This window comes from Ambystoma mexicanum, chromosome 10, assembly GCF_040938575.1.
Source record: "Ambystoma mexicanum isolate Mex_15411 chromosome 10, UKY_AmexF1_1, whole genome shotgun sequence".
Lineage (NCBI taxonomy): Eukaryota > Metazoa > Chordata > Amphibia > Caudata > Ambystomatidae > Ambystoma > Ambystoma mexicanum.
The window spans coordinates 897,060,245-897,073,378 of record NC_090932.1 but is presented as its reverse complement, the minus strand read 5'-3'; the positions used below and the strand labels follow the sequence as shown (position 1 = coordinate 897,073,378).

At 46.8% G+C, this 13,134-nt stretch overlaps 1 protein-coding gene across 1 annotated transcript in view; it reads right to left on the bottom strand.

Annotated features, from left to right (window-relative positions):
* MCCC1 (methylcrotonyl-CoA carboxylase subunit 1) overlaps positions 1 to 13,134 on the bottom strand; it is a 577,485-nt gene that overhangs the window by 371,439 nt on the left and 192,912 nt on the right. The window contains exons 12-13 of the mRNA XM_069618652.1: positions 3,085 to 3,194; positions 2,761 to 2,977 (exon numbers count right to left, since the gene is read on the bottom strand). Coding sequence (XP_069474753.1) covers positions 2,761 to 2,977; positions 3,085 to 3,194 — 327 coding nt within the window. The remainder of the gene's footprint in view (positions 1 to 2,760; positions 2,978 to 3,084; positions 3,195 to 13,134) is intronic.

The following is a 13,134-nucleotide window of genomic DNA, read 5'->3' as shown; positions in this document are numbered from 1 at the left end:
GACAGCCCAACTTGCTACTGCAGTTAAAGCCGACCAACTGCAACAGAGATGCTTGCCCTGCAGCAGTTAAGGACTGTGCTGCCCAACTGGTTCCCTTGATCACAAAATGTGTGAATGCATCCTTTGATGAATGTTTTGTGCTGCCCTGCATTAAGGAGGCCTGGTTCCCCCCGCTCTTATTAAAAGAATCTTCGCTGGACCATAGTGTGCCTGCAAACTTTAGGCTAATTGCCACTGTCCCCTTCCTGCTTAAGGTCTTGGATCGGGCAGCCTATATGCAAATTCAAGATTTCCTGGATAAACACAACATTCTGGCAAATGGCAGTCTGGTTTACGAAGGGCGCACAGCACAGAGACTGCCGTTTTAGATGTAAAGGCAAACATGATGGAAGTCTTAGAGAGAGGTGTCACAGCTCTTTTGATGTCGTAAAACCGGTCGGCTGCCTTCAACCTGATTGCTCATGACATGTTGACTGCGAGGTTTGCCCATTCTGCCTCCTTTTCGCAAGAAGCAGACATCTGGGTCAGATTCTTCCTGTCAGATCAGACAGCCAGAGTTTGCTATGGTGATTCCAAGGAAGATGAGGTTGGGGTGACCTGTGGAGTCCTTCTGGGCTCCTGCTTGTCCCCCACACTATATAACATATTTACAAGGCCATGAATGATCTTCTGGATGCTAAGGGTGTACATTACACCAACTATGCAGATGATACTCAATGTCTCATTCCTCTCTAAGGTGATTACACAAGTGACACTGAGGTCATCAATGCAGTCTTCACCCTCATTCAGGTCTGGATGGCAGACAACGGTCTAGCCCTGAATGATTCCATGGTGGAGCTTATGATAGTTGGTACAGCGGCTCGATTGAAGAAGCTTAATCCAGACTAAAAGTCTTTCAGCTAGCAGGCTTTGTCATAGTCACCCTTCCTAAAGTAAAGACTCTGGACATGATACTTGACCAAGAACTCAAATTGAGGGTGAATGCAAGTAGCCTTGTGTAATCCACCAAGTACTACCTAAAATTGCTTGCCCAATTGAGATCTTTTTTGACCCATGGTAATTGTGCCACTGTTGCACGAGCCAGAATTGGTCAATAATTGGATGATTGTGCCAGCCTCCTGCAGGGGGTCAACAAGGGTGAGATTGTGTGACTACAAATAGTCCAAAATAATGCATTTAGGGCAGTTGAAGGCTCTTGCAAAAAAGGTCATGTCTCAGAGGCCAGGAGGGCCTTGCACTGGCTCCCTATTTCTAGTAGAATTACCTTCAGGCTTCTGTGTATTACAAATAAATGTCTGTATGGTGCTAGTCCTGGCTACCTATCCAATGGACTGTCCTAGCTGCCTACATGTAGGTTGTTGAGGTTCTGGCTCTCCTTCATGTCACCAGGACCAATCTCAGCTGTGTCATCCATGGATCCCTTCTTCATGCTGCAGCAAGAAGCTGGAATGCTCTTCCACCCGACTTAAGGACATGTCTATCCCTTGAAAAATGTAAGCATGGACATTCCTATTTTATTGATAACTTGATTTATTGCTCCCTCAATTGTTGGTAACTGTCTAGGTCTATGTTTTATGTGGTATTTTTTGTTTGTCAGCACTTTTATGTACATGCTGGCCTGTTTCTAGCGCTATAGAAGTTAAGTACAGTTATAGGGCTGCTACTTTTAGCCATACCACTTTCACACTTCTCAGCGTCTGTATGGTGGAAAGCTATCCGTTTTGTCTTTTGTGTTGCAATATCAGCACTCAAAATCTGAGACTGATCAGTCGCCTTTGATTTTGGAGTAGATCCTGATTTCTCATCACCAATACCACAGCAGGCATATTTGCATGTGTGAGGTTCAGCAGGTGCTTTCTCTATAATTCAGCTTGACACAGACCCTTTACAGCTTAGGGCCCCAACTGATTATTTCCCCTTTGGGAATTCTTTTCACAGCTGTACAGGATGGAGCCGGAACTCAGCTCTTAACTCACCAACCACGATCACTTATTTCGAGGAGGAGGCCATGGCCTGCACCCAATCAGCCTCTGTGGGTGTACTGTGCGTCATTGAGTGGCTTTGTTTTGAAGCGCTTGCATGCCGAGCACTTGTCATCTGCGTGGTCCCTTGAAAGGCAGGTATTACGCACCCTATGTGTGTCCTTACAAAGGAACTTGGTATTGCTCTCTGGGCAAAATTTTAATGGAGTCTTGCCTATGAGTAGGCCATGAATCGAGGGTAGTCAGAAATGTAAGTATGTGGGAAATCCAAGGCATTCAATGCCACGTGCGGAATCTGACATTGTGTCCAGCCCCGAACTACCTACAGTACGCATTTCCAGCAGCTGCGTGCCTGTCTGTAGTTCGGTGACTCGTCTGCTTGCTTGTGCTCCATCACTCAGACAATTCCCATTGTCACATTATATCAAGTCACAAAGTTGTTCTGCCCGCCAATCACATGCAAACAATCAATGGCGGAAAAAAACAATTTGAGAGCGTCAGTGCATGAAGGATAATGGGGAACTGTACAAGTAAAGTTGGGGCAGTGTGACAGGAATGCCCCCATCAACACTCTTTTTTGATTGTTTTTCTTGTAAAGTTTAATACTTCAGACCAACCACTAGATGGCAACCTTTAGAAAGCATGTGAATCTGAGCAGATTCACAAACCTCAGAAATATATATCAGTATGAACAAGTAAAACATAATAATGCTCAGATACCTCAACTTCTATCAACGAGCAATAAAATGGTAGCAGTAAAATGGTGAAAATAATTTACCTTTAGTCATATTCTTGAAATCCTGTGTTTTGCCACGTTCCTGAAGAATTAGCCCGAGTGCTGCTTTGCAAAGAACGTCTGATGCAATTGCCATTTTGGGTGGAAATAACTCACTATAGTGTTGAGGAATGAAGTTGGTGTGCACATTGCCAGATTCAAATTCCGGGTGACTAGACAAACTTAGCAGAAAGTCTATATTGGTGCTTAGACCAACAATCTACGAAAGGAAAAACACAAGTCAAATCTTAAATGATACAGCAAAGAAACATTTAGAATACTTGAGCGAACTTCAATAACTTCTCGATGTTTGTTCTTATCACTTACATTGTACTGATGTAAGCAGTACTTTAATTTCATCAGTGCGGCATGTCGATCTTCTGCCCAGACAACCAGTTTAGCAATCATGGGGTCATAATGGACAGACACCTCATCCCCTGCAAATTCACCATGAAAAGAATCAAGTTGCAAGTCTCTGCCGGGAAACACTAAGCATTTAGATACGAGACATGAAAAGAGTTATTTCAAAGTCCTCTGTTTTGAGTGAGCCTCTTGTGGCACTTTCTGCTCACTGCACACTCAGAGGTTCTCTTGAACTTCATCTAGAAAGGTCTGTATTGCCATAGAAATCATTGAAGCTCACCTTAACATACCAAGCACATAGAAAACCAAAGCTTGCTAAAAGACTAGGGGCCTCATTACGACCCAGGCGGAAAACCATGGTGCTAATAGCACCATGGTCCATGCCGGCAACTTACCGACTCCGCCATGGAGAAAGGGGGAATTACCACCCCATTACAAGGTTGGCGGGGCGGTAATTCCCCATTCCTCCATGGCCCTTCCCCATTCCCATTTTTGCCCCATAGGGCTCAATGGGAATGGGGAAGGCGCTAAGTACGGTACTGCAAATTGCGGTACTGTACTTAGCACCAAGGTCCCTTTGCGGGTCCCTACTTTAACAGCTGGTGTAGACCAGCCGTTAAGGTCGGGTCCGCAAAGGGACCACGTAATCAGGCGCTAATGGGTTAACGGCGCCGCAGCCTTTTACGGCGCCGTTAACCCATTAGCGCCAGGGTCGTAATGAGGCCCTAGCATTCAGTCTTAAATGCAAGCAGAAGAATGAAGAGGGTGATACAAGATGGACATAAATACATCCTTCTCCATAAACAACAAAGGAGGTACTTATTCAGGCTCTGGTATTCATGGCTTTGCACAATCAACCATAGAATCATACTCACCAGATACAGGCTGGAGATAAAAACTGCAAAAGGTGAAAAAGTAATGGTTTTCCTCCTTCCAATCCAGCTGGCACGCTCAACTATGCCAGGAATACCTAAAGAGCCTAATCCAATGGCCATGTGTGGAGTAGAGACACACCGAATACTAGCCTCCATATTTGATGCTGCCCTTTGATTTCTTAGCCAATTTAGAGGCATGTTGTCATACCTATGATGCCAACAAGCCTCTTTTTATTTAATTCCCCAAGAAATGAATGCCATTATGCAAAATTACTCCTCCTCACAAGTGATTAGATAAACTTACTGTGAATAGGTTTAAAAAGCAATCATCCCCTGCAATATGCTCCCTACATGTTGGCAATCCTCAAAGACATTCAGTAACACACAGTTTAATGTACAAACCTCAACAGTCAGCTGTGACACCTAACACAGGCGTAAGTTAACTCCTTGACACAATTTTTCTTTTTTTATACATTTTTTGGAAGGTTAAACAATCATCTCAACTTGGGTATCATTATCAATGACCGATACAGCATGTGATTAATCAAAAAAACAATGTTCAGACTGTCACATCCACCATACATTATTTAAACCATTAGATCCCACCTGTGGGTGCCATGCTGTGGTCAGTTTTATAACAAAGGATGTACAACTATTGGTGACGTGAGGTCATCTGCATATAGCATGTCACGGAAGGATAAACATTTGAACAGGTATCAGGGACACCAGTGCACACAATGCCCAATCAAGCCCATGTCATCCTGCCCCGTAATTCCAAATCTGCCCATATGTACCAAATTCTATTGTGTTTTTGTGCAAATCCCCTTGCCCTGTAGACCCGCTTCTCTAGGGATATGCAGCTATCTACGTTCATTTTCCATTTGGAAATGTGGGGTGCCTCCTCCGTCCCCCAGTGTAGCACAATGTTACGCCGGGCGGCCACAAAGGCCATTGCGAGTAACAATTTCTCTTATTTTCCCACCCGCGTCTCTCCCCAGAGGCCCAGCAGCAGTAACTGAGTCGACGAGAATCTGTATATCCAGGACCCTTTATAAATGGTTCACCACTCTGGACCAATAAGTCAGTTTTGCAGGACATTGCCAAATTGTGTGTATATATGTGCCTATACCCGTTTTGCATCCAAGACAATAGGGATCCACGGAACAACCCCATTTATGATGTTTGTCCCTAGCATAATATATTCTATCCGCATATTTGAATTGTGTTAATCGCAATTCAGTGGGGATAATGTACTCCCTGGCATATGTTAAGGCTTCCACCCATTCCTCCTCCTCCAAACGACCCTGATCCGTGACCCATCTGTCCCTCACTTTGAGCCCTAACAGGGTAGTGAAGGAGGTTATAGCCTCGATACAGTACGGAAACTGCTTTTTGTGGTATTTTGGAAACTGCTTTTTGTGGTATTTTTTCCACAATAACATTAGTTTCCAGCAGGGATTGAGTAGGAAGTGCTCCCACATATGAAATCTGAGCCTGTAGTGCATGTGTCCGTTTTATACACCTTGACTTGTCGGTCCCCAATTATGTCCATTAAATATATCACATTATTGTCTGTCCAGCCTGGATCCAGTCCGGCTTTACAAACCTCCAATATCGTCTTACTGTCACAGAGTGGAGAGTTATAGCATGTTTACAGCCCATTTTCCTTTAATACTGTCTCTTTGATACTAAGTACTATTTTCGAGGCCGCGGGCAATGTGGCTCTCCGTCCACCATCATTTAGGAACTGGAACGGAGTATGCGGCTGCATCCAACTTGTATCACATCTGATATGTGGTAGTGAGGTTTCCAAGTGCAGCCAGTCATTGGCGACAGCCAAGTGCAACGCCCAATAATATGCTCAAATATTTGGCAGTCCAATACCACCAACGCAGATTGACCGGTAGAGGGTCAGCAGGGCAATACGCAACTAAGGATTTTGACACAGCAGCTTCCATAGGAAGGTATCAATCCGATCAAATTCAGCATCAGGGATGTCGTATGGAGTATTCAGCAGGACGTATAAGTATCTTGGGAGTGTGTGCATCTTGGAGAGCCGGTTGTCCCAATTGTGATAATGGTAGAGACTATCATTGCAGTAAGTACCCTTGGAAACGTCTGGTGATTAGTTCCATGTTCTTTCTGAGGAAGATGTCCTGTTTTCAGCAGATCTGTATCCCAAAGTATTTGAAAGACTCCTGCTCTACCCGTATGCCAAATCCCTCTAGTGTTTCCCTGTGTCTCAGCTTGCATCGAGAAGAGAGTCGTTTTGTCCTCATTGACCTTAAGGCACTTTACTGCCAAATTAGCCAGGATATCCTTGATACTAGGGATGGATGTGGCCGGTTCCCCCACGAACAATAGGTCGGCATAGAACGCCACCCAGTCCCTGTGCCCATCAGGCCATCTCATGCCAGACCATTCTGGGTCGAAGCGTAACCAGATTGCCAGAGGTTCTACCGCAAGGGTACACAATAATGGGGGCATGGGGCAACCCTGCCACATACCACAATTCAGCGGGAATGAGCAGGATGCCTGCCCATTGATATTCACTGTAGCAGTTATATTTGTATTGTGGTAAGTCAGAAAGAGGATTCGGGTAAAGGGGGCATTCTACAGAAAGCCTTTATTGAAATAAGAAAGAAAATACCTTTCTTTCCTGATGCTAAAAGGGTTTGCCCTACCCAACAGAACTCTAACTAAGGTGCTCGTCGTCAGGGTGGTTTGTCCAAAGCAAAACATCTGTCCTCTGTCCAAACACTATCCTACTCTGACCCTACTACTAAGCAAAAAGGATTCAGCAAACAAAAAACGGGGTTCAGGAGAATGCCTCCTTTCTCCTGCCTGCTGGCTGAGCCTCAGTGATTAAGTGATCTTATAGTCTATTGTAATAGTTCTGATTAGCCCCTGCAATTCCTCAAGGGGGCTTCTTGGATCTTTCTCCACTGTCCAGAACAGTTCTTTCTTTAACTGTTGTTCATATTTTCTCTCTTGCGGTTTCTTGATTCTGGTTTAGCAAACTTTCTCCCAGTACTATAACAAGGGAGGTTTTTCCTGTAACACGCTTGGCTTTTCTTAGGACTTCCACACTCGGTGCGATGAGGGAGATTACTCCCATACCAATCTTGGCTTTTATTATGGTCTTCAGAATTACTGTGACGAGGGAGATTACTCGCATACCTCTCTTGGCTTTTCTTTCAATCTTCCCAAGTACTGTGGTGAGGGAGATTACTGTACCACCCTTGGCTTCTCTTATAGTATTCACAATTCCCCGGACCCATCCAGAGTCTCCTGGTGCTCCGTTACCTCTGGCTCAGCGGGTGTGGGTCACCGGTTCTTCTTGAGGTTGCAGGATGGCCCCTCTCCAGTAGACATCTTCAGCGTGTCTGTTTGCAGCTTCTCATCACATTCTGCGTCTCTGAGTAGCCTTTGGTTTGGCACTTGCGGCACTGTTTGCAGACTGCACAGCCTATCTCCTCGAGGTCACACCACCGCCCGGGTTCTCCCAGTTTTCACGTGAGTCAGTTCTTCACCAGCTCACGGAGCACTTTGCCATTCGCTTCACACTGTCCTTTCAGCTGAGGACCAGGTTCTTTTCACATACTTCTCTTCCCCAGGTTTGAAGATCCCGGGTTGTGCTAGTGCAATGCCAGCTTCTATTTTCAGCTAGTCCTTCCTGTTTTTATCCGGTGTTGCTGGGTCCTCCCCAGCAGATAATCCGAGAACTTTCTTTGTTTCCAAGTGGTATTTTTTATGCCTCCTTGGGGCCAACTCTTCCTAGTACTGACTATCTCCACTGAAGGAATAGTTATTACTCCTTCACTCTTCTTCCCAATACTACTGGGATCCAACCTATTGCCACTATTCAGGTCTCTTTTACTCTTGCTCTTCTCAGTGTTTTCAGATCTTGGTTGAGCAAGAAAAGAGATTTTACAGTAGCAAAAAGTAGTTTCTTGAGATGGTCTTCTTGTAACATTGAGGGCCTGAGGGTCGCATTGGAAAGAGGATTAGGGAGTTCCGCACAGAACAGGAGTCCCTGTCCCCAAGAGGGGAGTCTCTCCATGTGAGGTCTCACTTACCATCACACCTAGGGTGAATGTGATGTAGCAGTCTCACCTCCCGAGCCTCACAGGAAAGGGCACCTCTCTGGGAGGAGTCATGAGATCCCATAATACTTCACAGTATATAATAGCTTCACCCATTTCATATACGCTTCCCAAAGCCCCATTCCCACCATCACATCCCATAGGAACTGCCACAATATAAAATCAAATGCTTTCTCCAAGTCAACCAACATCATGGTGGTGGGGGCTTCAAAGCCCTGTTCTCGATGCAGTGCCATGTGCATACTGTGTATGTTCATTCTTGTGGTCTTCCAGGAGTGAAGCCACATTGGTCCGGGTGAATCAGCTCTGGTGTTGCCTGGAGCAGGCGGTTGGCAAGGATCTTAGCCTCAGCGTTTATCAATGCTTTTGGCCAATACGATTCTCTGAATTCGGGCGGTTTATCTTTTAGGGAAGACTACTATATATGCCATCCAGAGATCCATCAGTCATGTTTTGATTAAAAATCCGAAGCATCGGCCCTGCGATAGAAGCGGTCAGTGTTTTCCACATATCGATCGGGTAGCCTTTAGGGCCAGGGGCCTTCCCGGACTGTAAATAGGATATGGCTGCTAGAATGTCGTCTGCTACCACTTCTCTTTTCTAGGTTAGCTTTCTGTCATTCAGAGAGTCTCCTGAGGCCACATGTCCGGATCAGGGAGTCGGCCCTGGGATCCTGCTGTCCCGGTGGTGCATGATAGAGCCGTTCATCATAATATGTTGCAAATGCCTCTGCCATCTGTCCCGCATTGGCGATAATTTCTCCTTGATCATTCATTGTCACCCGAACATGTTGAGATGCTTCGTCCCACAGTTCTAATCAAGCTATCATTTTTCCGGTTTTGTCTCCAGATTCATATATGCGGTCCTTGGTATCCCAGAAAGCCCCCCTAGCACTATCAATATAAGAGTTAAGGTATCCTTTGTGTGCTTTCGACATAGCCCGTTAATTCACTGGGGAATGCCAGAAACTCTCCTTAGATTTCTTCTCCAGCTCAATGAGAGTCTCCATCGTCGTTCTCTTTGTAGCCACGATAATCGATATCAACTTCCCTGCAGAACCGTGCTATACCCCACCCATAAAATCTTTGACTCATTCAACTACATGTTGTTGAGGTCTTAACACTCTGTAAATGTGTTATGAATAGCATCCGCCACTTCCGGTGTGTTAAAATAGTATGAGTGGAACCACCACCCCCTCTAGTGCGAGGTGTCTTATCCTGGGTATACATCATTAGGGGGGCATGGTCTGAGATCCTCTGAGCCAAGAATGTCGCACACATGAACCTATGTAAGGACCCTGTTAGGTGAAGGAGTCCAGGCGAGACACAGAGATGCCTACCCGAGTGAAAAGAGTATTTGTTTTGGTCGCCGTGTTGTTCTTGCCATATGTCTGCCAGGCCAATTGCTTGTGTGAACATGGACAGTTTGGTTTGCCCCCCTGTTGACCCAGCAGAGTGAATAAAGCAATCCCATACCCCGTCCATGACATCACTGAAGTCACCTCCAACGATCCACATGTCAGCATATCCTGTGTATGTTATGCAAAACTTTCATCTGAATGGGAGGGGGAGCATATATGTTATAGAGGCCCCATGCCTCCTCCTGAGCTTCCCCTATAATCAGGAGGATGCAGCCTTTATGGTCCCTCTCAATGTTGGTCACCACCCAAGGAGAAGATTTCCTAATCAATGTCATCACCCCCCTGGAACCGTGTGCATACTCTGCATGATCCGCGCAGGCAAAATTAGTCCACAAATGTACAATCTTACCCCAGTAGGTGAATCTCCTGGAGAAACATCAGACCTGGTTTCATTCTATTAAGATGTCTCAGGACCACACCCCGTTTGAGATTGTCACACATCCCGTTCACATTCCACATATGGGACCTCCGACGACAGCACAAGGATGCCAATGATCAGTGGGGACTGCAGCCTGCACCTGGGACAAAGATAGGCTCCACTTGGAGGACAAAGTCTGCTGATGACTCTCCAAGCCATATTGCAGCGTGCGCACTGACCAATCTCCCACCTGCACCAGAATACCATACATGGCGAGTTCACGTCACGGGTATGACTTTCCATGCCTGGACATACCTTTGCCTTTGTTGTATTACACCTTCCATGATGGCTGCCTGCAATCCGCCCCCCCCTGACTTCCTGCTACAACTGATGCTGTTGTCGGGATTGGCCATTTCATTTCTGAAATAGCCAATCTGAACGCTGGCAGGTGAACACCGGCTCCCCTCCCCAAGGCCCACCTTCCAAGGCCCCTGTTTGTTCCCTCTTTGTTACCAGATCGTGCCGTACCCCTTCTATCCCCCTTATTTTTCCATGGGTTGCTCTGTGCCCGCCCCCCGTCCTAGTCCCCTGTGATGTCCCCTGTGCCCCACACCCCCTACCTGGTCCCCCGTGATGTCCTCTGTGCCCCTGCCCCCATCTGGCCCCTCATGATGTCTGTCCCCCAACCGCACCCTTCTTTGCCTAATCCTCTCTTCCCCCTTCCCTTCTTCCGCCCCTCCTCCACCTAATCACTGCAGGAGTTGTCTTGATTCACTATGGTTTTTCACCATCACCGACCTGTTGCCATTGCTTGGATTTGACTTATGGATACTTTGACTATCGGTGTTGCACCTTCTCAACTCTCATGCTGGACCTGCCCGGCCTTACTCCGGGTGGCCCTAAATTATGCTGTGCCCATTGTCATCTTGAATCCTTGCTTACTTTTTCTGTTCTCGGCAACATTGTGTTTTTTACTGACCTCTGCAACTGTATTCTCTCCCCACTCTGCTTCTTTGCTCTCTTTTCTGTTTTATTCTCTGTTCCCTCCTCCTCTCCCTTCGCCCTCCTCCCGCTCTCCTATACTTTTTTCTATGCACTTTATCAGAATTGTCCCTGGACCTAGTATGATAGCAACAAATGTTCGTCTCCTCCCCCTTCCCTTACTTGTTCCCCCCATTCCCTCAGTACTATCATAAATGTCGTCAGGCATGGTACGATAGTCGCTTGTTTTGTTCCTCTACCTCCTTTCTCCTCCATTTCTCCCTCACCTCTTGTAATCCTCCGGCTCTACCAGAAATGTCGTCAGGCCTAGTACAGTAGTTGCCGGTCTGTTTCCCTCCCACCACCTCCCTTCCTATCTGTGGCTTAGCTCTTGCACCATCTGAAATGTCGCCAGGCCGAGTACGACAGTTAATTTCACATTCTTGTTGTTGCGCTTTGAAACACATGGTGTATAGGTGCTCCATAAATAAACTATCATATCATATCATAACCTTAACACAACTACAACATCATATGCAAATTATTGATCATCACATTTTATATATCCTACTCGCTACCACATAATTCCCCCCCTCTGCCCTCCCATTCCCCTCCCTTGCCTGCATCACGCTTTGTGCCATAACGCACTCGGTTCCCAGCAGTTAGGAGCATTCACCCTGTGCAATCCTGCTGGAGGCTGGTGCACAGCGGGTGGGCACCAAAACCAGTGACCTAAAAAAATAGAACATGAGGAGTGGGACGGGCGCAGCCATGGGCCTGTCCCTCTCCACCTTTGTTATTCGGCGTTGGCCTGTACTGGTCGATAATGACTACCACACTATATCAAGTAAGAGAATTATCAACATCCACTACCCATTCCACGGGGGAGCCGGCCTCCTATCAAAAACAACCCCTTGGTCCCGGGATGTGCATTTAGTTGCTGTTCAGCCTGTGCCCTGGGCTGTGCAGCTTCAGAAGTCCAAAGTACCTTAATTGTTCTTGGCCTCGGGTTGGGTGGGGATTCCTTTGCGTCTCCTTCGACCGTCTTCACCTTCCTGTTCGCAGAGACACATCTTCTCTTTATCCATCCATGCCTGTGCTTCCTCTGGAAGATCGAAGAACCAGGTCTTATTTTTGTGTATAACCTTGAGCTGCGCTGGGTAGATCAGCATATATTTCAATTCCGCCGCGCAGAGTCTACCCTTCGCCACTGAGAATTGCGCCCTACTTTTCTGCACTTGGAACGTATAGTCGGGGTAAACCGCCAAATCCGCTGAGGCTCTCTTCAATTCTCTCCCTTGTCTTGAATAGGCCAGAATCTTCTCCCTGTCTTTATAGTCCAGGACTTTAGCAATGATTGGTCTTGGGGGTGCTCCTGGAGGGGGCAGCCTAGTCTGTGCCCTATGCGCCCTCTCGATCGTGACGCCCTGTGTGAGGTTTCCCGGTGCCATTTCCTGGAGCAACATGTTCTCTATGTACATAGTCGGGTCTGTTCCTTCTTCCCCCTCCGACAAGCCCACTATCCGTTTATTATTTCTTCTGGCTCACCCTTCTGCTTCCTCTGCTCTGTTCTCCAGTAGGCCCACCTTTTGTTGCAGCACATGTCCACCTGCGTATCTCGGAGCACGCATGAATTTTCCTTTACTTGCGTCTCTAGTGTGGCAGTGCGTTCTGCCAAGCTACGGACATCTTGGCGCAGTAAACTAACGTCTATTTTCATTGCTTCTATTTGTGTCTCCACTGAGGACTTTAGATGTGCGATGGCAAGCATCACCTGGGTGTGCAATTCCATGGTGCTCCCTTCTTTCTCTTCCTCCGGTTCCATGTTTCTCCCTGGTGTTTGCTCCTTGGATCTGGTGAAGCTGTCCAATGTAGGTTGGTTTGCCTTAGTTTTCACTGACTTGGGAGGCATTCGGCCTGTCTTCCTGGTTTCCAGTGGGCACAACGCCAATTCGTTTTTGGCTCACGCTGTTCTAAGTACTCTTGCCCAAGTTTCGCTACAGCCGTTCTTGTGGGCTCAAGCAATATCCTGTATGCCCCCGTATCTGCGACTTCCCTGGGCTGACCTCTCCTATGTGATACTCTAGAAGGCGGGCAGTTTCCAGTCTTCCGGCCCCTGCAGTTTCTCAGGTGCCATTGGGTGGCTTCCTCTAGTTCTGCTCCCAACTTTCTGTCATCTGGAATCAACCCGCAGTTCGGCACCCAGTGCCTAACCTATAGCATTAAAGGCTTTAAAGGCTTCTATTTGTGGAATCTGCCTCCTGTTAGTAATTT